At 45.1% G+C, this 27,818-nt stretch overlaps 1 protein-coding gene and 4 non-coding genes across 6 annotated transcripts; all 5 read left to right on the top strand.

The window, feature by feature from the left end:
- Positions 1-46: 46 nt before the first annotated feature.
- Positions 47-27,818, top strand: acin1b (apoptotic chromatin condensation inducer 1b). 2 transcript variants are annotated; one of them, XM_048971448.1, is made up of 18 exons: positions 47-226; positions 3,171-3,236; positions 3,594-3,705; positions 5,810-5,877; positions 6,142-7,992; positions 9,188-9,322; positions 9,895-9,971; positions 19,369-19,501; positions 23,373-23,418; positions 23,704-23,879; positions 23,984-24,154; positions 24,457-24,628; positions 25,037-25,182; positions 25,282-25,389; positions 25,599-25,706; positions 25,939-26,296; positions 26,375-26,479; positions 26,601-27,818. In XM_048971448.1, exons 1-18 carry the CDS (start codon positions 89-91, stop codon positions 26,933-26,935), a joined length of 4,305 nt encoding a protein of 1,434 aa, XP_048827405.1. In that variant the 5' UTR covers positions 47-88; the 3' UTR covers positions 26,936-27,818. The 2 variants fall into 2 exon arrangements, with proteins under 2 accessions (XP_048827405.1, XP_048827404.1); XM_048971447.1 differs by having other exon boundaries at positions 3,594-3,717; positions 23,707-23,879.
- Positions 2,886-3,000, top strand: LOC125705533 (small nucleolar RNA U6-53/MBII-28). The gene has a single exon (XR_007381646.1). It is a non-coding gene; the product is annotated as a small nucleolar RNA U6-53/MBII-28 (small nucleolar RNA).
- On the top strand, positions 5,555-5,669 carry LOC125705532 (small nucleolar RNA U6-53/MBII-28). Its single transcript, XR_007381645.1, has one exon. It is a non-coding gene; the product is annotated as a small nucleolar RNA U6-53/MBII-28 (small nucleolar RNA).
- On the top strand, positions 9,373-9,453 carry LOC125705536 (small nucleolar RNA U6-53/MBII-28). Its single transcript, XR_007381649.1, has one exon. It is a non-coding gene; the product is annotated as a small nucleolar RNA U6-53/MBII-28 (small nucleolar RNA).
- LOC125705535 (small nucleolar RNA U6-53/MBII-28) lies at positions 9,457-9,571 on the top strand. Its single transcript, XR_007381648.1, has one exon. It is a non-coding gene; the product is annotated as a small nucleolar RNA U6-53/MBII-28 (small nucleolar RNA).

Genomic DNA, 27,818 nt, shown 5'->3' with positions numbered 1-27,818 from the left:
TCCCCTTCCGGAGATCGCCTGGCCGTGACGTAGCGGGGGAAGGCGCTGCGGCGCCCGAGTTGGAGCTGGAGAGCGAGGGGGAAGCAAAATGGCGGAGCTTGAAGACGTTACGCTGGACGGGAAGCCGCTTCATTCGCTCCGGGTGGCAGATTTAAAAGCCGCCTTGGAGAATCGGGGTCTTCCTAAAAGCGGGCAGAAAAATGCACTCATCAAGCGACTCAAAGGGGTGAGTTTGCCGGAGTTTCAGCGCTTCGAATAAGCTGTTCGACTTTAGTTGGCGGTGAAACCGAGTGTCGAGCGATGGACGGAGTGTCGGAGGGTCGGAAACGGCGACGGTATCTCGGCTTGTTCGTGGAGGGCGGCGCGGTTGGTAAGTTGCAGCGCGGTGTGCTTCGTGCAGGACTTTTTGGAGCTGTCTTTGCCGCGCTTTCCCCGTCTTTTGGAGATGAGGTGTGTCAGACCGACCGAAAGCAAGGCCCGAAGCTGTGTGTGTTTATGCGAGTCGGTCTCCATTAGTTTCGGAGTAGTAGCCGGGCCCGCGCTTTGTGTGCTTGTGCGCGCGGAGGGGGGGGTGCAGGCCAGTCGGCGACGCGCATGGCTGTGCTAGCTCGGACACGCAGTGCAGCCGCCCGCCTTGAACGCGAGGGATTCAATGCTGCGACGCGCGCGCCCGCGGACTAAATGCTATGGCTAGTTAGCCCCCGAACTGAGTAACCACCTGTTCCGTAATCAAAAGCTATAGCATAGTCTACGGGTAGCTAGTAAAATAGCTCGTAATATGTAGCCCCTGGGCTGTTGCTGGTATTTGTAATCCGTTAGTTGTCGTGGTTGCTAATGTAAACCGATTATAAATAGTCGCTTTCTCGTAGATTGTACTTGACGGTTGGGTAGTTAACTGCGTAAATGATTCACAGGGCGTACTCACTTCAAATTACTGTTACATTTGTTAGGATCTGGTTCATTTGTTTAGCTGGTTACGATGGTTTAATGCGTTAGCGCGCGTGTAACGGGTAGTTTGTTTACAAATATGTTAAAACATAATGCTGACTCTGCGTAAACTAGTAGTGTTTCTATTGCAAGTTTTTGGCACTTATGTGGTTGGGAAGTTCTGGTAGATTTCGATCGCTCCTTCGCTTTAGAGAATAGCCTATTCCTAAAACAGAACTACTGATCCATAAAACCAACGCGCAGATGCAAGTTTTTCTCTACAAAGATGGTCCCAGACCGAAGACCCGGGTGTCGGTTAGTTATATGCTATAAAATACGGGTTGCCCTGACTGGCGCCTCACCTCACCATCCTACCCTCAGGCTTTATTTACTTTACTCAACACGGTGCGTTTAGACGACGACATTCGGGTGTTTGTGGCGTGCCGTGTTAGTTTATGGTGGTGTTGGGGTCCGGAAAGGTCAGAGTTAAGTTTGCACTTGTGCTTGGGAGTGATTCAGTGGTTTTGCAGATCCATCAATCTGTGGTCTTGTGGTTATTTCAGCTGGCTCTTTTATAAGCGTTTCTCTTGTGCCTGTTTGTCCCACAATTATGTACCTGTGTGTTACATTTTATTATAATGTGTGTATATATACATATATACGTATAGCATAATGACTATAGTATAAAATTTATTATAACCAGCTCTAGTAATTTGAATTACTAAATGCAAAAACAGTCACCCCAGTGAACAGACCAATAATGTTGACTCGTTTGTGAAAAAAAAACATAATGAATAGCATTTGTGTCTGTAGTTGAAAAGACCTCTGTTACTGGACAGGAGAACCAATTGTTAGTCTTCACCCAACATATAAAATTGAAATATGATTAACTGAATGACACTCCCATTTCTCTTGTGTGTTCAATCGGCAGCTTTGGTTGTAGCCCAGTTTGTCTCATCTTGAGGCAGGAATACATTTTCTTTTCAGAGAAAGGACTGAATACTAGTTAAGAATGTTATTTTTACGTTCTTTTGTCTTACTGGAGAAACAAAGAATTAAAGACTCGCTTAACTTCCCAACTAATCTGTTTTCCCTTGTTACTTATGAGAGGGAACATGCACACATACGTTGTTTGAAGCTGACATGCCTGTTGGCACAAAGGGGTATTAATTTTTAATTAAATACAGAATGGGAATAACAGAGTGGAAAAACTTCAATGGAGATTATCTCCCCTACGTATATTCTTTGACTTTTAAACTTGATTTAATGCTGTCAATTAAGTTTGAAAAGCAGAGGCACTTTATGACCAGTTTTCTGGTGTGCATTTTTTTAAGAAGCTGAATGTTTTACAGACGCTCCTCTACTTACAAGCTTTCAGACATATGAACAAAGAGGGCTGCAAGTCCAAATTGTGTTGATTGGGCTCCCATTTCCTGTCCACAACATAAATTTTTTTCTGCCGCCAATTTCGCCTAGTACGACTTCTACCCGCCGCGCAGCAGCGTAGCGTGCGTACTCCCAGCCTATTTTAGTTCTTTGTACTTGCGTATACCCTTAAAATGATGTTGAATAACGACTTACAAACATTTTAAGTTACGAATGGCTGTTTGGAACATAACTCGTTCGTAAGTAGAGGAGCGCCTGTACTTTGAACTTGCCTGATTCATACAATACATTGTAACACTCGTTTAATGCAGTTGTAAGGAGTAGTTAGTGATTTGTTGATTATAATGAGTTTTACCCCAGTAATGGTAGAATTTCTATTATTTTGTTGGTATTGGGATTTTTGTGTGTTAATAGAGGGTTTGGTGACGTGGCGGGTGAATCCACAGCTTTTAAATGAATCCATTTCAGTGATCTTAGAAACCTTAGAATTGTCTTAATATTTGTGGTGATTAGTTATTTAGTATTAGTCACCTTTATCTACAGAAGAAGCTCAAGTCGGTAAATAGAATTTTCTCCATTGATGAGTCTGCCATGCTAATACCGATACAGCAGATGGACCATGTGTCTTTCTGGGTGTAAGTGAGTTGAACTTTCCTTCTCACACTGGTGCAGTGTGCTCTGAGGAGAACCTAAAATACAGTACACCATACCTGCTTTTGCATATCTTTGTATTCCACATGGCCCTGGCCGTGGTAACATGGTAAGCCGTGTGGACATGTTGCATTTGTAAGCTGTGCATGTCTGGAGCTTGGTGGGGTTTGTGTCTTAGGCTAATCATCTAATCTTTCTTGCTTCAGGCTCTCATGCTGGAGAATTTGCAGAGAACCTCCACCCCTCACATTGGGCTTCAGCCCAATTCTCAGGTGAGATCCCTACTGTGTATTGGTTTTGCTTAAGGACCATACATATGTTTTTCTACCTGGTATATGAACTTACCTTCAACTAATGAACTACTTGTATGTAAAGGCAGTTATCCATGTGAGTTACTGAGGTACCTTGAGCAGGGTACCGCCCCCCAAGCACTGCTCCCCGGGCGCTGAATTAGCTGCCCCCTGCCATGTCACATTGTCATATATGGGTTAAATGCAGAAAACACATTTTGTTGTTGTGCACCGTGTGCTGTGTGTGGTGTGTCAACAATAACAATCACTAAATTCTAATTGAAGCAGAAGCCTAAGTTTTATAGTTCTTTGTTGCTTCACATACCATATGTTTCGCAGATCGGGGAAGAGATGAGCCAGAACAGCTTCATAAAGCAGTACCTGGCCAAACAGCAGGAGCTTCTCAGGCAACGACTGGAGCGAGAGGCCAGGGAGGCGGCCGAAGCCAACGGTGAGAAGCCAAGTACGCCCCTTTTCTCCTATTTACGGTGCTCCAACCTAGCGTCTTGTTGCCTGCTTTGTATTTGCGCTGCCTGCTGTGCTAATCCTCTTTGGTCGCTTTTCCACTGAGCCAGGTACAGTACATTTGACACGGTACTTTCATTAAGGAATTTTTGGTACTTTTCCTTTGACTTTTGCTCGAGATCTAGTACTAAAAGTATCAAACTACATTTTTCGTACTTTGGGGTGGGACTTGCACACGTTTTCTTTGTTGATTGGTTATGCAAATAGCCTGCCTCTGAAACACAGTAAAGCCACTTTCTTGAGAAAAGTTATGAACTCAGACAACGATAAACTAAGAAAAAAAATAGTAGTGCTAACTGATGTGTGGACAAATGAGGAGACCCAGGGTTTAATTGCGGTCCGTTTGGAAGAACACACACAAGAAGATCAGGATAGCATGACAAGAAATAAAAAATATTTTGTATAATATGCTACTGCTGAAATTTCCAAATATCATGATTTTGTCATAGGATAAGCGGTTTGGAAAATGGATGGATGATTTTGTCATAATTATTGGGTTATTTTTAAAACAAAAAAATAAGTACAAAATAAATTTCTCACACAGCCATTTAGGAGTGATTTAATCGGCAAGGATTAAACTGATCATGATAGTCTTGCAGCACATGCAAAAGTAGCGGAGCTAAAGTTTTACATTTATTTTTGAAACATACTAGATAATCTTGAAAAGGAATAATCACTAAAATTACAAGGCATAAGTTTTTTTCTCCCTCTGCCTTTTCTTCTATGAAGGAGTACAAATGTTTATAGTGCCCATACAGTATGAAGGCATGAAAAAGCTGGATCTCAGCCTAGCTATTGCACTTGTTGTGGTGTATAAGAATTGCATTTTTCAAATTCAGTGCAAAATACTTGCCCTGCATTGTGATGTTCAGTGCTGGTACCAGTCTTTACGCCAGTGGAAAACCAACACCATGAATACCGTTTTTCACAAGTACCAAAAGTACCATAGCTAGTATAGTGGAAAAGCACCCTTTCTGTTGTTGCTGGTCTCTGCCACATTGCTTGCTGTTTCGCTTATTGGTTCTTGTTCTCTTGTCGTTGCAGTATAATGTCTAGCCATAGGGTTTTCCCCTATAAAATGGTTTATTAGCAGAAGTATTTGGGTGCTGAACAGCATGGCTGTCTTTAAGGTATTAGACGCTCCTCTACTTACGAATGAGTTGTGTTCCGAACAGCCGTTCGTAACTTGAAATGTTTGTAAGTTGTCATTGAACATCATTTTAATAGTATACGCAAGTACAAAGAACTAGGATGCTGGGAGTGCAAACTCTACGCTGCTGCGCGGCGGGATTAGCAACCAGAAGTCATACTAGGCGGAATTGGTGCGCAGAAAAAAAAATTGATGTTACGGACAGGAAACGGGAGCCCAAGGCACACGATTTTGGACTTGCAGTCCTCTTCGTTCGTATGTCTGAAAATCCGTAAGTAGAGGAGCATCTGTATATAAATTATTGTATTCTATGTTGTATAGCTGAATAAATGAATACATGTGATTGTTTCCACAAGCTTAGCAGAATGAATAGCCTTTATTTTAGAACAGGGCTGTCCAGCCCTGCTTCTGGACATGTATCACCTTGCAGCCCTAATTTAACACGCATTATACAGATAATCAGGCCCTTCAGTAGCGTCTAAGCATAGCTGGCTCTCATAGAGAGTCTGCTGAAGGACCTGGTTTTCTGTGTTGGGCAGCCGTGTTTTAGGAGAAGGTATGTGTGGTTTTTTTATATTGATCACCTTTAACTATAGAGGGAGGATCAATTAGTAAAGAGAATTTTCTCCAGTGATGAGTCTGCCATGCTAATACCGATGCACCAGATGGACTGTGTGTCTCTCTGGGTGTAAGTGAGTTGAAGTTGCCTTCTCACACTGGTGCAGTGTGCTCTGAGGAGAACATCCAATATGCTTCCGTTAATCAAGCCTTTGGTTATCGACCCAGTCAGACTCGGCACATATGCCCTGTTTTTGTAGTTGGTCATAGGTCATCTTTGGGTCTTTTCTCTTGCATCCTCTGACCTTTCACCCTCCTGCAGAGATGGACAGTCAAGCAGCTCCAGAGGAGGATCATGAGGAGAGCAACCTCACGTCCTGTTCGGTGGAGGTGAGCCACTGCCCCCTCGTGAAGAAAAGCTCCAGCCAATCACAGCATTATCAGTGTCCCTTTGAAATTATCATTAATTGTTGCTTCTTTGTTGATTTATTTTTGACTTGACTGACTTGAAATTAGTAAAACACATCTGCCAGTCACAAAGTTTCACTGGTTAATAAAGTATTACTTGATTTCTTTAGTCGCATAAATGTGACCTGCTGGGTGTCAGATGTAACGTGCTGCAGGACCTCACTCCTTTTCCCTCTGGTTCGACAGCCCTCCTTGCCATCGGGTGCCCTGTTCAGCCAAGAGGAGGCCGGAGGGGGAGGTGAACTGGAGCCGACCCCTGTGCAAGGCAGAGAGGAAGTGGAAGGTGCCATGCCCCTGGCTGTGCTCCCGCGTCCCAGTACACGTCGCTCACTGACCCAGTCGGCTCAGGCTAAACAGACGGAAGCTCCTTCTACCTTCGGCTCCCAGGAAGCTCTTGAGGCCGGTGGCAGGTCCCGGCGCTCCTCCAGTGGCCGGCTGAGCCACGACGAGCCGTCTCGCGCCGTGGCCTCACTGTCTGTGCGGGTTGTTGGGGAGCCTGAGCGGGAGGGCCCGGCCAGCGCTGCCTCTTCGTCCGTATCACAGCTTGGACGCTCCAGTCTTAGCCAGGATGACAGTGAGGATGATGAGAAGAGTGATGCTGATGAGGAGTGGGGCGCCGGGGCTGCGAGGCGTGGTCCCAAGCAGAGTCCAGCCCCCAGCAGCCTGCCTCCCCAGCGGGAAAGGTCCCGACGCAAGCTGCAGCCACCGCAGCACATCCCCCCACCACAACTGCCCCACCAACCCCCGCTGCAGCTCCGCCAGCCCACCCCACCTCCCTCCCCACCTCCAGAGCTCTCTTTCCCTCTGCCAGACACCCCCAAGCAGAGCCCACCCAACGAGCCTGAAGGTGGGGGGGCAGCAGAGGCGATGGCAGCCGCACCCCCTGCCCTGCAGCACCAGGATAGCAGCTCAGGCTCTAGCAGCTCCCCACCCAGCAGTCCGGAGTCCCCCCACCAGCGCCGACCCGGCCCACTCACCCTGCTGGCCCGCAAAATGGAGTCCGAGGGAGCTTTTGCTGGGACGCGGGGTCGAAGCCACTCGGAGGCTGAAGGGCAGGGATCTGTACCCACCTCTGCAGCTGCTGTCTCACCAACTACCGTGTGTGCTGACAGCCACAGCAGCAATGCAGGTCTACCTCTGCTGCCCCCTACAGGTGACCCTGTGCTACAAAGTGGGAATGGCGCAACTGCTTTGGAGCCTAGTTCTGTAGGCTCACCTGCGCAGGTTATGGAAACTGAAGACTCGCTGTTCCCACCTGCTGAAGCAACCATCATTAAGGCCACTAGTGATAGACAAAGTGATGGAGGAGAGCCATCCAGACCCAAAGAGGACTTTGGGAAGGATGTAGTGGCAGTGAAACGGGGAAAGCCTGAGGAGGAGGGAAAGGGAGAACCTAAGCAAGAGCACTTAGGAGAGCCCTCTGCACCTGGGAAACCCACCGAGCCTCTGGAGAGTCAGCTTACCACGGTCCTGCCCAAACAGCCCCCCTCCAAGAAGCTCCACTTGCTGCGAAACATGCCAGTGTTGTGCGTGCCTGCCTCCACGGGACCCCCTGGCAGGCAGCCTCGCGCATCTTCTGATGAGCCTCCGGGGCAGCAGCCGGCCCAGAACCTGCCCTCCCCTCCTGCCGCAGACCAAGATAAAGATGGCACTCATGACGGATCCACAAGTCCTTCTGGTGAGGCGGGGGCTGTCTTAAAACCCCAGTCAGCAGAAGCAGAAGCAGTCTGCTCACAGAGTGAGACCACTGACAGGGAAAAGGGGCCAGGAAGCAGTACTGGGCAAGCAGATGCCAGGACAGCCAAGGTGGCAGAGGAGTGCAAAATGTGGAAAGGGGCTGCTGTCGAAGCACCCATGGGCCCTGTGCTGCCCCCCTCACCCCCACCAGAAGAGGGCGATGCAGAGCCAGAAAGAGACAGGCACTCCTCCCCCTCCAGTGACTCCTCATCCTCTGACTCAGATTCCGAATCTTCTTCCTCACATTCCTCGGGGTCCTCTGCTTCATCAAGAGACCAATCCAGATCCAGTGACAAGAAGGTGAGTGATTGACAGTCAGTATACCTGATACTAAGGATGTAACGATGCACTGAACTCGCGGTTCGATATGATTCACGATTCTGAGTTCACAATACGATTTTCTCGCGATTTTTAACAGAATAAGCTGCAGATAAAGGAATATTTTTTAAAATAAATTTATATTTCTAAACTCCAAAACGTGTCCTTAACAGTGCAACTTGAATAAAATACTGTTTTTAAAAAAGTCCCAAATTAAAAAAAATAAATCTTCAAATATCTGGTAACTCTTTCAATTAACTGCACCTTCATAATGATTTTATATTGCATTCATAAAACGTTCAGTACACCTTCATAATGTATTCATAAAACATCATGCATGTATACCATTACATCCTAACATCCCTTAAGAGCTGTAATATACATTAATGACAAACATTATGTAATAATAACAAACAGTATAATTGTATAGTTATGTAATGTCTGTTATTGTATATTAAAGCTGTTAAGGGATTTTAGGATGTTAAGGTGTTCTTGCATGCTGGTTATGAATGCATTATGAAGATGCACTGAATGTTATATGACTGCATTATGAAAATGCACTTAGTTTATTTGATAGCGCTTTATATTAAGGCTTGCATGTGCAGCTTTTTAGCGTGGTTTGCCCTTTTAATAATCTTCGCTCTGGCAGTGGTTAATTGAGCTCACTGTGGTACTGGTGGACATGCTGAAGTATGTTCGTTGTGCTATTTGTGTATATTATCAGTCTCTTACAGTGTTTGCACGCAGTTTTTGTTTCGTTTGTGATTACCGGAAAGCTAAAATGCTGCCACACCGTCGATATTAAGATCGGGGGGTGTTTCCTCAGTTTCAAATTCGCTCGCCATCTCGCGTTCGGTCAAAACCAAAACACGTACCACGTTGACATGAATACTCAGTGACATCTGATGTGAACTGACGTCGTGAAGTCAGATGTATTACACCAGTAATGCTACACTAGTTTTTCTGTTAAGTGAAGTACTATGAGGTACTCGTAAAGTAGCAATTCATTTTCCACATCAGCCGGATTAAATCATACATTTACATTGATTTTTAACCGATTCATGATTCATCGTTACATGCCTACCTGATATTGTAGTGTTGAGGTGTGGACACACCAGCCAACAAAAAGGTTCTCTCTGTGCAGTGATGGCTAACCCTCCACTCCCCCTACCCTTAGCATGATGGAGCCAAGCAAGACTCTAAGGCAGACTCCCAAGCTGAAGGCTCCACAGCCACTCCCAGAAGTCCTTGTCGCAAGAGAAGAGGGGAGCAGTTGGAAGAGCGTGACGCTGGAGGTGTGCTCCAACTCAAGGTGAGATGGACTTGGCCTCCTCTGTCCAGCCCTGTTCCTTCCTGTCTATCTTCTAGTGATGAGTCTGCCATGCTAATACTGATACTCCAGGTAGACTGTCTATCTGGGTGTAAGTGCGAAGTAAAGAGAATTTTCTCCATTGATGAGTCTGCCATGCTAATACCGATGCACCAGATGGACTGTGTGTCTCTCTGGGTGTAAGTGAGTTGAAGTTGCCTTCTCACACTGGTGCAGTGTGCTCTGAGGAGAACCAACCACCCGTAACTGGACTGCGAAGACCTCTTTTGGTGTGGGGGAGGGGTGTGACAGCTGCCCACCAGTACTGGAAGTATAGTAGAAGTCATAAATAGTATATGGGTCATGGATCCAAAGTGAAGAATAAATTCAGATTGCCAAGAGTCTATTTAGTAGTACATGTCTTAGATCAGTTTTTGCAAACCTGGTCCTCAGGTTTTTTGGAAAAAACATGGACTGTTTGCCGGGGAGCTGGGAGGGAACAAAAACATGGATTATCGTTAATACTGTAACTCACTGTTTCCTCGTATGGTTTCTGTTTTGTCTGTGTCTAACAGAAGCCATGCCTTGGAGATGGAAAGAGGAGTAAAGTGGAGCGTAAAGGACCAGATCGAAAGAGCTGTGTTCCAACCAGGTCAGTTTGAATACACTTAAACAAAGCACTTGATCCAGTAATTTACTTCCGAAAATGGTTTTCTCAAGCTACTAAATAAGCTTAATGCTCTTACACTTATAAATGTCAAGATAGCAGTTGTACTCATCCATATTTCTAGTTCATGTACTTAATTGGTATTACTGTGCTGGGGACCATCAAAAACAAATTGCAGGTTTGATCCTAGCAGAGCTGGATTAGTTGAAGCTCTCCCTGCCATCTGCTCTATGAGATGACTCTAGCTACTGTTTGTTTTTTTCCCCCAAGTGTTTTCAAATGCTTCCTGAAGCACATTTTTCCTCCAGTATTTGACCAGTGACCCTAAGTGATGGAACGTGCACCAAAACTCACCTTTTAAATAGGCTGCGATGCACAAGCTAAACTTTCCAGTCAATTATTTACTCATTTCGCCTCAAGAAGTGAAGGAACCTACAGATATTAGTTACTCGGGTTTGGTTTTCATCCTGCTTCTGGGTGGTGAATGCTTGCACAGACGTCTGTTTTAAGCTTTCCCTTGGAGGCCCTCGACTGGCCTCCAGCATACACAAAGACGTATGCATGCGGGTAGAATTATACACGCTTGTCTTCAAATAGAATACATTGTTTATCTTAAAACATCACTGACACAAACTAATCTTTCCCCTCTTTACAACAGTAAAACTTGAGACCTTCTTTTGACACTTAATCTTCAGGGTGGCATTCTGTTTTGGCATTTTTACATTTGTCTTCATATGAATGGAAATATAATTTAACCCTGTCCATTTTTTCATTCATGTAAATATTTTTGTGTTTGGAAGTGTGTCTCGTTTGTTACATACACTGTGTCATTGTGTGGGATTAGATCTGTTTGCTAATATTCCGTTTTTCCATAGCTAGTACCGATTGCCTGTCTCTAATCTGGCTTGGTACTTCCCACTCATGCTAACTGCCGAAATGGCGCTGCACTTGATTTCCAAAATTGCCCGTGTGATTGCTGGGTCCGCAAGATGGCATGGGCACTCTGATGTTTCTGTGTGTCTTGTAAGAGGGTCTTTGTACGTTGTCTAGCTTCTCCCCACAGACTTGCTTGCCAAAAAACGCTTTATCCAGAAGCTGCAAACGACATAGCTTTGTGGATCACAAAAAGCAGAAAGTCCTCCAGCATAATAAGTTTGCAGTTTATTTCAAAGAGGGGAGTCTGTCCTTAGTGATGGGGTCTAAGTGCCTTGGGATCTTGAGGGAATATGACACAAATACCGTGGTGTGAATTTTTTTGGGATGCTTAGGTCCATGGCAGCGAAGTGGGAGCAAATCATCAGACAAGGCTCACAGTTTACCAGCAGATTTATGTCCTTATCTTCACCTGTAGTCTTGGGCTGTGGGTACTGACGGAAAGAACAAGGTCATGAGTATAAGCAGCCAAAATAAGGTTACTTATCAGGGTCGCCAGGCTCGTTATGTGTAACGGTGACGATTTTGGAGACCTGAAGGGACCTTGAAATAGAGACACTGTCCCTTCAGTTCAGGAGGACTCAGCTGCAGTGATTTGGGTGTTTCCTAAAGATGGCACATGGGTAGGCCCAGGAAATAGTGGAGGGATTTTATCTCTGTGGCCATGGGAATGTCTGAAGATCTCCAGAAGGAGCTAGAATCTGGGGCCATGGAAAGAAGTCTAGCTCAGCGTGCTCTCATCGTGACCCTCACCAGGAAGTGTGGTCTAAAGATGCATGGATGGATAGCTAATTGTTAAGCAACTGTACCATTTGAGAAGCCGTCTGCAAACCAATGGCCATGGAGTGTCACACTCCTAATGTCTTGGCCATACCTGTGCACCAAGTTGTGCTTCTGGTGACAGGATATTGAATGAAGAGGAGGAAAAGAATTCTAAAGATACATGTTCAGTGTATTTGCAGCTCCCTATTAAATGCAGATTGTTCCAGCATGTTGGGTTATTGTACGTTTTATAAGAGTTGTGATTAAAAGACCTCCGTACGACCTTTGATAAAAGGGGATGGATGGGGGGTGCCAGGTTTTTCCAGCTTCTTTCAGATCTGTTTTTGATTTACAGGTACATTTTAGGAGCTTTGGGTATTGATTACTGTTGTGACTTATAGTGCTAGACTACAATGTTGCTAAGTTAGTGGCTGATGCTACTATGTGAAAACTTCACTTCAGCTTCCATTGGGGGTAAGTACTCTGTTTCCTGTGCTTATTATGATTATCATACAAAAGTGGACATTACGACATTTTAAAAAGTACTAAAAGACGTGAGTCGGTATCCTTTTCTTGGAATAAAGAAACTGCAAGAAATTTTCCCACCATGATATAATGACAGCCCTTCAAGAATAATGTGTTTCTAATAGGGGTCGGCCTGCTGAGTTTTAGATGTGAATCTTTGGTTTTTTTTTTTTTTTGTTTCTTTAAAATAAACATGCTTTGTGGTTTACTTCCTGATTTGCAAGACATCCAAAAAATCAGTCCTTAGACTTGTTAATTTCTTAATTTTCTAGCACATCTGTGAGAATCACCATGTTAGCATCATGTTAGTATCGTGAATTTGCATTACGAATCCATTCCGTTCAGCTATTTCATAGTATTTTTTTAAGTAGGAAGTTGGAAATGAATGCATCGGTATATCGTATATCGCAATGTGCCCAGAGACGTCAAAAATATTCTTCACTCAAGTAGAAGTATAGATGGATGTTTGCTACGACTCATGACTAAATACTCTAGTAAAAGTTGAAGTGTTGACTTCACTTTTTTACTCAAACTGAAAAGTATAGACCCTAAAGCGTACTTAAATTATAAAAGTATAAAGTACCCTTGCAAAGGACAAAACCACCATTTTAGGGCAAAGCTGACTGGAGAGAAAAATAAAGCCACATAAATACTTAAAAATCCATCGGCCATTATCATTATACATGATTGCCTTTTTCCTAAACACATCATGCAAAAATATTCTAGTACTGTAAAAGATGGAGGGATTAGAAACTCAATGTGCATGGTGTTCAAAAAACTTTGTATGCAAATATATTACGTGTTTGTGTGAGCCAGTAAAACTCAGGCACACACCATAGGACTACCAGAACCCTCTGTTAAGTTATTGGAATCAACGCATTCCTTTTTCGGTGAATATCAGTCTGTGCTGAACAGTCTCTCGCACGCAGTTGAGGCTGGTAGTGGAGTGTTAAGGTTGGAGTTTTTTTTTTTATATATATATTTTGTCGAGCTACTTTCTTTTCAGCTTTTCTTCCACTGCAATCACGATATCTTTTCCTACCCAGTTGCCGCCTTGTTTTAGTCTCTTTATCGTGCCTATCGTGTTGTGCGTCACGTGCAAAGACGAATACAAATGGAATTGCCTTTTCTGTGCTTATTTACACACGATTTAAGCCTCAATCAATCAGTCAAGTTGTCTGGATCGCACACACTATTGATTCGGAATAGGTAAAATGCACGGCAAAATGCCATAATAAACATTGAAATTAATCGAAACGAGTAACAGGCCTGATTTGAAAATGTAAGGAAAGTACAGATATCAGTGCTAAAATGTACGTAATAAAAGTTAACTATTTTGTGTAAACTTTTAAGTACAGACACTTGAAAAATCTAAAGTAACGAAGTATTTGTACTTCGTTACTTCCCACATCTGAATGAGGCATACTTCTTATAATGAATAGTATATAGAATTTGTTTTTTTCCTTAAGATTCTATATCTGCCCTGCGATGGGCTGGCCCCCCATCCTGGGTTGTTCCCTGCCTCGTGCCCATTGCTTCCGGGATAGGCTCCGGACCCCCCGCGACCCAGTAGGATAAGCGGTTTGGAAAATGGATGGATGGATTCTATAGCTCTGCTTTTTGACCAATCAAATGTTGGTGACGCAACCAGCTCGGTTTATTCAAGCTTATATTAGCAGGGTTACAAATCGGTTCTTTGTAATGGAAAGCCGCTAGTTCGCTGTGATGCGCGAGTCTTGCTGGCAGTGGAAAAGCGCTCAGTAGGCGCTGTTGTGGGAGACTGGATTTAAGTTACCTTATGCTGATTTTGTGTAGTATAACTACGGGTGCATCGAAAAATTAACTAGGAAAACCAAACCATAGCGGACTAAAACTGCTCTGCTAATTTATCAAGATGAGGTATGAAAGAAGTTAGAATGTAAAAAGTAATTAAACATAATCTAATCAAGAAAGAGTGCGACGAAATTACGTCCAGCAGCACTGCAACGAGTTACCATGCATTAAACGCTAGGGTGGAGAGATAATATTCAAGGATAACCATAGTTCAGCGAAAATAACAGAAGCTCTCGTAATGGAATTGTGGTAAGCAGTAAAAGCTTGTGAACAACATAGATGGTTTTATCTTCCCCGCAACATGTGAATAAATTACACAGGGTGGGGTGGGATTTCAGCCTCATCGTTTATTTCTTGATACATTTAAATTAAAATATTGCATATTGTTTTTAGACATTACACAACCCTAAATCTGGTATCGACATTGGTGAGTACCAGAAAGCGAGCGTTGGTACACGTACTGAAAACAATGGTATCGATGCATCCATGGTTATACTAACGTCCATGACCCGTTTAGAGTACTCCTAAATCACACTAAAAGTTTTTAACCGAGTTTTTTTCCCCCTAAAACCTATTCACGGAATGGATGAGAAACTTTTAGTTAGGAAAATAATCAACTCCTAAGCCATATCTCTGTCGCTTTGACTGACGTCAGTTCCCATGCACAAGCTTGCCTGCGGTAACCACGGGGATTGGTTGATGAGAGGGCGGTATGTGCTGGTGAAAATGTACGCGCAACATCTCATAAACACAAATGGAGGGGAAACCACTTATAGTGACCATGGTGCATGTGTCTGTGTATACACCCAGGATGGGTGTATACATAATATATATATAAAAAATAAACTTTGACCACCTGTGGTAACCCGTCTGCTTCTGGCTAGCTAGGCTAATACTGCATGCATAGAAAATATGACGGGAAAATTGTATTTTTCTCTCAATGACAAATACACTAAACAAAGCTTATGAAAAATTACGAGCCAAAGGGAGTCGGCAGCAAAACTATATTCAGGTATATTTCATGTATTGTATTATAACGTATTTGAATTATACACAGTTCAGTGATTTGAAAAACTTATGAAACAGCTGTATTGTATTTTGAACAAGTCAATAGAACCCAGTATATAGCGGCATTCGTTTTATCTTGTACTCATGTAATGACATTTTTATGTTTAATTGGATTGTGATCTACCTGATGGCCAAAGAAGAAGAAAAATCTGCTATCACTATGTTTTGCACTGTCCATGATTGTTTGTTTTTTTCTCGGTTTGTTGGAGATGTTATTACATCCCTCACAAGCTCCACAACAATCATTATTCGCTCCCGGCTGAGGCGGTATCCTTTAAGTAATTCAGCGTTCGTTTAATGTTTCCATGACATTGCGACGTGGATTGACAGCAGCCATTTTGCGACTGTTTTAGATGTAGGTGCTAGTTTTAGGGCTAAGGGGTTTTGTAAATGGCTCATAGTCAAACAATTTTAGGAATTTCTCCTAAATCGGAAAGTTGGGAGCTACTTTTAGCCTTAAGATGTGAGTACGGGCCCTGACTTCTACGAACTAAGTTACAACTAATCTGATCTACTCACGAATAATTGCACTAGCAACGGACCCCTCTGAGTGATCGATCGAAACACATTAGGATTATTTTGGGTGCAATTTTTAACGTCACAAATAATTTCGGTGTTTTTCTCAAGTTTAGCAAGAATATACCTCATCGTTACACGTAATGGTAAAATTATTCGGTAGAGAAACTATTACTCTCGGGGGAGGAGACTTAAATGCATCTTTGTGAAAATGAATTGCTCCGTTTCACGGGTTCACGTGAATTATTTTAAGCATTCGGAAGATAAATGGAAATGAAAAGCGGACATATTTTCTTAAATCACTCTGTCCTGATGATGTAATGAACTGGGGCTTCTTTGAGAAGCCTTAATTCAAGGGGACAAATACGGAAAAGGGAATTCTTTTGTATCCGCCATTAATCTGGTTACTTTAAACCTAGAAGCTGTCATCATAACGCACTTTCTAAAATAAATATTTCCTATATTCGGACGTAATAGATGTACTGTCCAAGGTGGTGTGCTCCATGCAAATTTGCTGTGCAGCTGTGTTTTACCCCGTGATGTGCGTTTCTTCACTATGGATAAGTTTTTCTGGTCACGTGTCATATTTTCGATCTCATTTTAAAACTCAGCTTTTAGTGAATAAACACGTATAGTAGAATGATTCTAATGCGGTGCATATTAGTTCCGCGGAGGTATTTATCGTCAGGCGTTCTGTGAGGCCGGCCTCACTGCCGGTGTGGCTGAGTGGAGATGGGGTCCTCGCCCTCTTGCTCTCCTTTTCCTCAGACCTTCTCTAGCTTTATCCAATATGGCCGCCGTGCGTGTTCGCTCGCATTGATACCGACGCAGCCTACAATCCCGCGACCCAAACAGGAGCAATTCTTCTCGAGCAGAACCGCAGTCGCTGTAGCTGGAGGCGCAGATTCTGGCCGTACGTTACGGTTTAGAGTTTGGGCCAGATAATATGCTGTCTGAAAGCAACAAAAACGGGTAAGCTGGCGAGGTAGGAGGTGAGGGAAATACAGCGCACAAACGACGTCTCCCTTCGTCCGATCGCTACCTGCAGTTTTCCACTTTTTCTGGTTTGGACGTCCTTTTATTACAGCCGTCCCGTGTACTTTATTTTCTGACGGATTATTTTTAGTCGCAGGTAACGTGGCGCATTTATGTGTGTGTGAGAACATATGGGTTTGGGTGGGGGAGTTGGGGGAAGGGGAGATGGCTGGAAGGGGGGTCACCGGTATTCCTTGAGAACTGCTGGTGTCTGTGCCCCGCGGAAGGCCGTGAGATGCGTGTTCTTGCTGTGCTGCTACAGTGCGACGTGGTGTTGTAGCATTAATTTTGTATTTTCCATCATGCACGCATTTCCAGCAATGATTACTGGAATATTTTCCGCTGACGATAATGGATCTGAAAGAACTATTAAAATACTATTAACGCATGGCTATGAACAACAGGCTGTTATCGTTAAATTAATGCTAAGTGTGCATTCTGAGTAATCTGAAACCTGGAAGTATGTTTTAATGCCCCTTGGCCAGTGCTGTAGTCTTTTTAGTCAGTATCATGCCACTCTTCATCGTCTTCACTCTTAAAACTGCTAGAGTAGTTTTTCTTCAGCATTGCATTCCGGGTGCAAGTGAAATATAAGACTTGCTAATGGAAAATCCTAGTCTTTTAGCACTAAATTCCTGTGAGAGAGATTTGTAGAAAACTGTCTGTTCTTCAGAATCAGTTTCAAGTTTCAGCAATCTGAAAAGTGAGCAAGTCTAGCTGAACCACTTTTCATAGCTGGGGAGTATGTGTGTTTTCTGTTGCGGGTGGTGGTGGTGTGCAGGTGTGGCACCCAAGGCTTGATATTCCAGTCCTTTCAGTCTTATGGGACTTAAGCATCGGAGAGCTGTGGAAATAAGGGTGTTACCAGTAGTCTGGGCTGTGCACTGCTTGCATCTTGTTCCAGTTTTTGGTGTAAACAGTAATTTGAACTGCAAATATTTAATATTGTTTGCTGCTTAAGGATTTTCAGGAAATAATTCGACCTTGCAAAATTTCTTCAAAAAAAAAATCATTTTTGTCCACATTCATTGAGATCTACTGCTCTTGTGTTGTAGTGCCATGGTTCCAGATTTTTTCTTTCAGATTGTCAAGGTTCCCCATGCAACCAAATTTAATGCTTTGACCGAAATCAAAATATTTTGATATGTTCAGCACTTGTGTGCACCTGGTTTTGTTTTAAGAATCAGAGTCCTTAATCCCAGCAGAAGGGGGGCCCAGCCTTTGTTTGATCGATAGACTAAGTTTATGGGTTTGTATTCTCTTGAAGTTTTTAGTCCCGTCTCCTGTGACATGGCCGCTTCTGTCTTTTTGTGTACCATGTGAAGAAGATATTTCTTACCCCCCCCCCACCTTTTCTTTCTGGCCATAATGGCTGAAAGATGCCGGGAAACATTATTGATTAATGTATACCATTAGTATCGGGACTCCTGCACGTCATAGATTTTTATTTCTATCCATGCTTGTGTATTAACCCCACAGACCATGCATCTGGTATATAGTAGTTTCCAGTTGCTCATGGATGTTCCTCCTGCTTTGACACAATGGAAGGGGAAGTATCGTTTACAGGAGACTCCCTGAGATGGCTCATCTTGCCTCCCTTTTCGGTAATTAATCCCCTGAGATGGACAGTTAGGCTTGTTCCTTAGCTCACAGACCCAGCCTGATCCTCTCATCTTTGCTACACCCCCCCATCCCCAAGGAGTATGATAGCTGTATGAGAGACCAAACAGAATTGCTGGGCTCCTTGTTAGGTTGCATCGATTTTCCAAGGTTTCAGTTCCAGCGCTAGGTTAATTGATTCGTACGCTGCGGTGAGAAGCCTGATTTTGAAATTCTGAGTGTTGTGTGTGACTAGTCCTGTTAAACAGGAGATGGACGTTTGAGTGGTGAGTGGTGGTCTCCGTTCCCTTGTCTCTTCCATGGTTGTATAGCTCGCTTACAGCATGTTTATACATAGTGTAAGTCTGGTGCCGGTTAGCTGGCTGGTATGGTTATTTATAGTGTGTTGAGGTGGAATGACCCAGATCCCTGGTCTGAGTTGCTCTCTGGTTCTGCCAGGGAGTTCTTTTTTTGTTTCTCTCTCTTCTGTGTGTGTCTGCTTTTCTGGATCTTGGTTTACAGGCACTCAGTTTCAGCTGCCGGGTCGTCCCTGTTCCCTTTACTGTCCTTGCATTCTGTATACTGACACATTTATGCCCAATGCTCTTATAGTAAATACCAAACACTTTTCTGTGACCTAAGCATTGGTTTGTTGATGTGTTGGACAGTGTAAGGAAAGTATATCCGTGTGTATACATGTTACTCTGTATCCTTCTGCGCTGCCATGGTGGCTTAGTGGGTAGTAGTGCAGCTTCACACCTCCAGATTTGGGCCCTTTCAGTGTGCATGTAGTTCGCATGAGCTTCCTGTGTTGGTCCCTCATGTGTTTACAAAACATGCAGTTTGGCAAATTGACATGTCCAAATTGCCGTCTGTGTGCATACTGTCCAAGGTCTATCTCAGCATCACATTATGTCCTGCCTGTGACAGTCTTGTGGCCCTCCCTTGACCTTGTACTGGATAAGCAATTGGCGGGCGGACGGACGGACGGACGGATGGCTTTTCCTCCTTGCCCATACTTCCTCCTTCCACGCGTTGGTTCTTTGCTCAAACTGTAATCACTTGTACTCGCTGTCTGCAATCTCCTGCTTTCTCTGTGTCCTTCTGCCAGGGAGTTGAAGCAGGCTGCCATGTCAGAGCCAGCTGACCCTGCAGTGCAGGTGGAGGCACCCTTGGAGTCTGAGGGTGCTGGTGTGCAGCCTCGCTCAGATGGCCATGAGGCTGCAGAAAGCCACTCAGAGGAGGTAAGGCTGTGAGGAGGCAGGCAAGCATGTGACTGAGTTTGGTTTGAATATCCAGCTGTGTATACTGGGTCCTCCAGATGAGCTTTGACTCCATCTGCAACAGACAATACTGTGACACTGCAGTCAGACAAGGCTTCCAGTGGTTGAAGTGGTATTAGCTGTGGCCAGAAGTTACTATGTCCGGGGCTGTGTGCTTGCATGTGTTTGGAAAAGTGAGGGGAAATTGTACACAAGGCTCCATAAAAAGGCAGACAGTTAAAATATTTTTTGTTTCCTTTGAATTGAAACCTTAATAGGAACCACACAGTTTGGCAGAACATGTAACCACAATGTTTTTCAGTTTATTTCTTTAGCAATATTTCAAGGGAGGACAACACTGTACTGAAGTATAAGGCATTCGGCAAAAAGGAAACATTTGTCCCATCTTTTCCATGCAGCTTTTTTCATTCTTTCATATTCACCACCTTTTCCTTTTTTCTTTCTGTTAAATTTACAACTTTTTCTTGTCTTGCATAACCAGGAGGCCTCCCACACACCAACAAAACCTACACATTCAGCTGTTAGGCAGAAGCAGAGTTCTCTAATGCATTTTTAATATACTGTATGACTGTGTATAGATAGTGAGGGATTTCACAAGGTGGGCAGAATTCATTGAAGATATTCTCAAAAAACAGTCCAGCTTAGCTACAGTGTTGTCTCAAATGTTGCCGTGTCTCAGCTGGCCATAGTAAAGTGGGATGGGGAGATTATTTCAGCTGTGATTGCTAATGCATTCAAATCTGATGCCATTTTAAAAGTCTGCCCTTCCTTAGCTCAGATGGATGCCTCATGGAAGATGCAAAAAACATGAAGAAGTAGTGGGTGGGGGGTGGCGTGGCTCTGATTTATGTTTTGTGACCCATCCTGTAAAAGAGTATATATGCTAGAGTATTTTTGTAAAGAATTTAAGAAATGTGAAGTTAGGGCCGAAAGCTGTTTTAGTCATGATGGGGTTAATCCGTAGGACTCTAAATCTGTACAATTTTTTTCCTGTGGCTGATGTTTAAAACCCCATTGATTGCTTTGTTGTAAGGTGCTCATGCCTCTTCCATTGCCCCAATTGGTACCTGCGCACTACCTCTACTACTTCACCTACTACACCTGTTCCGCTATACCCAAGCGACTTGGCTGTACCTGATCTAGGCCCCTGAGTCTACACTGAGTTTATCTGCAAGGTCCCAAGCACCACGGCTGAGGGAGGCTGCCGGAACTCTTCTCAGCTGAGCCCACACTGCGCAGCGAGCGAGAGAACAGGAGCTGTCAGCTGGACTCCTGTGAAAGGGAAGTGCTGCCTGTTGTCGAGGAGGCCTTCCCAGTGCAGACTCTTGCATGGCATGCAAGAGATCCTGCCCTGTGCACACCGCATGAAAGTACTTGTGGGACAGCAGCATAAGCAGCAGACTTTGCTGATTATCATGTGAACTGTGCATTTCCCTCTCCTGGACCAGAGCCCCACATGTGACGATTCCAGCACCACCTGGCTTTTGTTGTATTTTGGAAAGTGTATGCCATGGTTTCTGCCATGCCAGGGATTTACAAATGGACTTTTCCATCACAGTTTGGACAGTTGACATCTCTGGACTGAAAGGGTTACCAAGCAGCAATACCCCCGTCGAATTCCATCACTTTCTAAAGGAATTAATGCAAAGCTAATTCATTTTAGCTCAGTTTTTGGGGTCTTTGCAAGATAATGTTCCAGGAAATTCTGCCCGACTGTGTGGGCTTCCGTAGCTCTGGAGGGTAGCTCTTCAGCTGAACTGGCTGCTGCATTTGAACCATTATAAATTCTCTCCACTCTCACTGGATTACAACTGTCAGTACTTGTTGGACTATTGTTGGCCCGGTGCAATGAGAGACCAAAACAATACCCTGAGCAATCCAGCTGGAGGTTTGCCTCATACTGGACTTGTAACCAGAAAAACTGGCATAATGGAATACTGCTGATGGACCTGAGGTGCGAGGAAAGTGTTGCCTTCCTTGTACTCGAATAGCAAGGGAAAGAAGAATTAGAGTATATCTTCATCCACAACCAAAAAGAACTGAAGAATTCATTGGGCCGGGTGGCTACACTATGATCTTTTCAAATGTACAGATGGCCTTTCTCCTGTCTATCCACATTGTCCAGATAAAAGTTAATCTACCAGGACATTCCCTCTGTACTTCAATTTGTTGTTTTCCCTCTTCAGAGGCTTTAGGGTGCCGCCAAAGCCTGGGCCTCTCACAGCTTTTTGCAAACGTTCTGAATGGTCCATCTGCCTGCTAATCATGGTTGTCATGGAGTAATTTTTTTTTTGTTTGGATTTTTTTTTCCATATCCACAGCCTGACCTTTTCTAAAACTGGACTCTCAGTTGTACTAGATCCCACTTACAGCTTGTCAACCTGCTGCGACAAAAGTGCCAGTGTGTGAGTAATGTGGAGGCGAGGGTGCAGTCCTCTCTCCGAGAACAAAAGACTGACTGAGCGATGAAGGAATTGGGACAGGGCACAGTGCGCCACAGGATGGGCCTGCTTGAACACAGCCCAGTTCATCAGACTGATCTCATGTAACTGCAGCGCAGATGAAGTCAAAGGGACAGTAAAAAGACTGACGTGCCCATATTGGGGTTTGGGTGGGTGCAGAACATTTTAACACCACCTCTTCCTCAAACAAGACTCGACTGTTGCTTGCAAAATGAGAAGATACTTACAAAAGCCAGTTAATTGTGAACACTCCATCCCCTCAAAAACAAAAGAGCAGTTCCTGTCAGACGGCCTGTCGGCATACTCAGAGTCCTGCCCTCACTCCTCAACTACCTCTGATTGGACGCTTGTTGGCTAGATACAGTACACACAGCCATGCGATTGGGCCATAGCCAAGCAAGTGAAGATCAGGTGTCAATGGTATCAGGAAATAACTTTGTCATTTTATCTCCTTTTACTGTTTGCCTTTTAAAATATATACTTAATTGATAAAGATCTTTGCTACAAAAATAAAGGGAACTGCAATATGTTAAACATAATGGATAGTATAAAAATTATGGTTACTGCAGTTTTAACTATAAGCGCATATTGCTAAACTCCACATTGATTTCTGTGTTTTATGTGGACCTGCTCGTAACCTCAGCAGTGTCTGGTGACTTGGGTACCTCCATTGAATCATTTCTTGAATTTGAACTGCAGTACCCGCTGTCTGATGCTTGTCATCAGAGCAACAGTTGTTTTAGGCTCATCCTTCCTCCCAGGTGTTTTTGAGATATCGCTCTCCAGTTGATCACTTCCTTGTAGGGTTTTATGAGATTCTGAAAACTCACACTACATACATCCAACGTCACGCTGTAGATTCACTCGCACGTTAGTCGTGCTGCACTGTTTTACATAATCCTGACACTTTTTAAAGAGAAGATAGTGGCTTAACAATGCACATTTAGTATGCTGGTTATTTTGCACTGTAAGTGCCCATATTGACATCTCATTTAATGTCGGACGTGCTCTGTGAACATGACCCAAGCAGGAATATTTGCATACTCGTGGTGATTATGCACCATCACTCAGCTGTAGATGCGCATGTTGAGGCAGCGCAGAGACTTGTATTTTGTTGACAGTAGGCTGAGAAACATGGAGTGTTTGCCTGGGAGGAACGTGTGCCTGGAATCACTGTAGCTCTGATTCAGTCCCCACCCCAGTGCCCCTTCTCTCTGCGCTTTTATTGATAGCTGTGCGCTCTCTCTCTCTCTCTCTCTCCCTCTCTCTCTCACCGTCTTTGTCCGTTTGCTCGGTTCCTCCCTGTTGTTCTCGCTCTCATTTCTACCCCCACTCCGGGGTCTTTTTGTTTTATCTGCTCTTTGTTTCAGAGTACCACACCAAAAGCATTTACTGCCCGCAAGATTTCATTGAACAGTGAGTATGCCTGCCAGCTCGCCACACTCGTCTTGGTCTCCGTATAGTAAACGGAACGAATTTGCCGATTTTGCATTCTGTAATGGATGTCCTGCCTGCAAGTTCCTCAGCTTTCTATACTTCCTGTTGAAGATGATGTTGATGTCATCGTTCATGCTTCAATGTTCTAAAAGAATTCCTTGGCTTCTGCTAGTTTTGTCTCCCTCTCTTACTATATGTGGTTTGCTTGTTCTGATAAAGCTAGAAGCTGGAAAATGCCTGTGCTTATCCATCTTTGCCTCTCAGCAGCTAGTAAGCCCTCTGTGGCCAGTGTCGGGGGGACCACCCCCACACTGCCCTCTCCGGGGGGTCCTCTAGAGCCAGAGTCTGGTGGTCAAGCAGCCAGAAAGAGGAGATGGGGATCTAGTACTGCAGTGACAGCCAAGAAGCCATCAATCAGCATCACCACTGATTCCCTGAAGGTACATGGCTTCCACATTGGTACTCTAATACATCAGGGCAAGCATGCAATATTAAATCACTGCTCACTTTATGTGATTCTGCTAATCAGCATTCTCTGCCCCAGTCACTGATCCCAGACATCAAGCCGGCCACTGGTGCAGGGAGCCAAGAGGCAGTAGTCGAACTGCACCCCGATGAAGGCCACTTGTCAGGAGATGAGGAGGGTGTGGAGCGGGGTGACCAGGGAGACCAAGGTCTGGAGAAAGGTCTTAAGATACGCCGTACTGTAACACAGGTATGTTGCTTGGTACACCTTGAGATCCTTCAGATTAGATGTACTGTATGTCTGTCTCATGCCTTTCAGGGATGTTACAGATCTATGATGCAGATGAAACTTCCACAGCTTTCAGATTTGCTGACTGGTTCACATTTAAACAGTGATCTGTGAAAATCTCACCTGGCTTCTACCTTTGCTAGATGATGCCCTGCAAAAATAGTCATGGATTTGCTAATTGCAGTCAGTCACTCTTGACTGTGGGCCATTCTGTGGTGATATTGATGGGAAGTCTGTAAACGACCTACAATTTCCACTCTCAGGTGGTACCAGCTGAGAACCAGGAGAATGGACAGAAGGATCAGGAGGAGGAGGAAGAGGAAGATGAGCGGTCAGAAAGTGCTAGAACAGTCGTTGAAGAGGGCAAGAATGGCTCCTCAGAGGTTTCCATGGAAACACAAGCACCTAGCGTTCGGGAGGCCGACTTAAAGAAAGGTGTTTTTTTTTGTTTTAATAATTCCATACCCACTTGAACCATCTTAAGTCAGATACCTGTAAACAATATTTAGTTACTTGCTTTTCTGCCAATTTGGTTTTCATTAAAACATATTGTGGATTGGTGAAAAAGATGAATACATAACAGACCCAATATGCCTCCCATATTGGCCTACCAATGTCCAATTTTACTTCCACACTACCATGATTCGTGTTGGTGTACTATAGATGGTGATAGATCCAGGCATTCGGAAAACATGAAAATAGCTTTTTCTATGCATATAAATTCAAAAGGGCAACTGGAAATTCAGCCAGTGGGGTGTATGTGCCTGCTGTGGACTTTGAATTAGACCTGTTGACCATGTGTTGGTGACGCTCTTAATTTTCCCTCCACTGATGTTCTTACAGTGATTCCCAGCGACTCGCTGGTGCGTCGCTCGATTAGCCAGCAGAAGTCTGGGGTGTCCATCACCATCGATGATCCAGTGCGATCCGCCAAGCAGCCCTCGCCGCCCCGTGGCAAAATCACAAACATTGTCCATATCTGTAACTTGGTGAGGATGTTTTGCATCGTTGCTGGCCTGTCCACTACCAGCCCATAATCACCTTGCAGAATTCTGGTGCTTTTGTGACCCCGGCCCTCTGTTGCACAGGTACGACCTTTCACCCTGGGACAGCTGAAAGAGCTGCTAAGCCGAACTGGGAGCGTGGTGGAGGAGGGCTTCTGGATTGACAAGATCAAGTCCCACTGCTATGTGACGGTGAGTCTCCTGCCAGTTTCCTACACCGTGATTCGTGTTTCCTAGCGTGCTGCTGGACATTGTTATTCGGTCGGAGGCATGCTTGGGAAAATGCTTGCATCGATTTTTCTGTGTGGCAAAGAGATCAGCTTTTGCATACTAATGTAACAATTTTTAATGGAGGAGAAGGAAAAGTCCAAGAGAATAGTGGGTGTTCTCCCCGTTTGCAGTACTCCAGCACAGAGGAGGCGGCGGCCACTCGCACAGCACTGCATGGAGTTAAGTGGCCCCAAAGCAACCCCAAGTTCCTGAGTGTGGATTTCGCTGAGCAGGACGAGGTGAGTCTTTGCATTTCTCGTGATTTTTTTTTTCCCATTCATCCACCATCCTTCAGTCTCTCACAGCTCTGATTTCCTCTCACCTGACATTTCTGAGAAATGTCAAATGATCTCTGGTAAAAATAAAAGCTGGGAAGTGGATACTTCAGCCTGTGGTCTTTGGAGCTGCGTTACTCTTTTGCAAAATCCCTGAGGCAGACTGAGTGCCCTTGTCATTGCCTTCCTCCCCCAGCTGGACTTTCACAGGGGCCTCCTGACGGTGGAGCGTAGTGCAGAGGAGGAGCGCGGGGTTCCTCCTGTTGCCCCCCCGGCGCCCTTGGCCCGGCCCGGGACACTGCCCCCCTTGGTGCCTGAGCGGCAGCGTGACCGGGGCGCTGCCGTGGTGCGAGACCAGTGGGCGGAGCGCGAGCGCGAGATGGAGCGGCGGGAGAGAACGCGGGCCGAGCGTGAGTGGGACCGCGACAAGGTCCGGGAGTTCAGCAAGCCGAGAGAGGAGCGGGAAGGAGGGCAGAGGCGCTCCCGCTCGCGCGAAAGGGAGAGGAGGCGCAAAGAGAGAGCCAAGAGCAAGGAGAGGAAGACCGATAAGAAGGGTGAGCTGCACTGCGGCACTGCCTGGCATTGTGGTCCTGGGAGGTGTTGGTGGTCTGATTATCTCCACATGGTTACAGAAAAAGCCCCTGAGGAACCTCCAGCCAAGCTGCTAGATGATCTCTTCTGCAAAACCAAAACAGCTCCCTGTATATATTGGCTCCCGCTCACTGAGGAACAGGCAAGTAGCTCCCACGCTTTTGCACGTATGGGTTTTACTGCACCTCACTGTATGGCCTCTGCCAGTGGACGTAGTATTAACCAATGAGAGTCATCGGTGACAGTCTCCCTTGGCCCCGCAGGCAGCACAGAGAGAAGCAGAGCGTGCTGAACGCATGAAGGAGAGAGAGAAGCAAAGGAAGAAGCTGCTGGAGGAGGAGGACAAGAAGCGGGAGGAGGAGCGCAAGGAGCGGGTGAAGGCCAGGGAGAAAGAGGGAGGGGCGGCACCTGGCAGTGGGGTGGGGGCAGCGGGTGAGAGGGAGAGGGACCGGGGTCGCGACAGGGAGGGGGACAAACGGCGAGACAGCCACCGCAGCAGAGGGCCAGAGGCCAAAGTGGGGAGCAGTGGTTCGGGGATGCTGGCTGGGGGTCGGCGCTCACGCAGCCGCAGTAACCCCCCCGCCAGGGATCGGCGCCGGTGAGCATGGCGTTATGCCAAGTCAGCCGACGTGAAGGGTGACCACAGGACAGACTGTGATCATGAGCTTTTTTTTGTGACACCGTCTTCTCCCTCCCGCCTCCATTTTGAGGTGGCATGGGCATCATGCTTTCCCAGTTTCTTTGATATCTGTTTCTGTCCTCTACTGCCACCCAGTGGCCATGCAAAGCCCCCCAGCCTCTCCTGAGGAGAACTTCTGTTTACCCACAAGATGTGCCCCCTGTGTCCTTCTAAACCAAAAAGGGGGGAGCATGTCTCCTTACTTTTTATGTTGTGTTCAAAACACACCTTTGCTTTTATTGTCCACCACAGCTTTATCTTTTTTTTTTTAATTCCCTGCCCCTTTCAGCCACTAGACATCAGTATGAGAATTTGTCTTTTTTGTGTGTTATGGTCCAAGCTCATTGTAATGGGCATGAGCCGTTTGCTGTCAGCACTGTTATTGCTGTGTCCTGCGGGATCATACCCATCACACTCTGCCTATTGGGGCATGTGGCAGCTTTCAGCATCTTTCTACCATCATTCTCTGCCAAAAACTATGTAGTTTTCACTGGAGTGTGAAGTGAGGTCCCACTGAAAGTCTCTCCAGTGTCACTAGTGTCCTGGAATTTAATGGAATAAAGTTCTGTTTGGTTCTCAGACCTGTTGCAGGGATGCACTGACAGTATGTTCAGAACGCGAGCATCGTAAAACCGATGCTTTTTGAGAAATGGACCTGTAATGAGCCCCCCCCCATGTCACTGAGGGTGGAGTCCTAAAAAAGTTTGTTTTAACATTTTTTAATTATTTTAGTATGAATAGTTTGAGTTTGATATTTTTCCTGTAAGTGTTGAATGTACAAAATTAAAGATTTGAGTGTGTATGAA

This window comes from Brienomyrus brachyistius, chromosome 12, assembly GCF_023856365.1.
Source record: "Brienomyrus brachyistius isolate T26 chromosome 12, BBRACH_0.4, whole genome shotgun sequence".
Taxonomy (NCBI): Eukaryota; Metazoa; Chordata; class Actinopteri; order Osteoglossiformes; family Mormyridae; genus Brienomyrus; species Brienomyrus brachyistius.
Note: the sequence above shows the minus strand (reverse complement) of the source record. Positions and strands in the feature narration are given on the sequence as shown.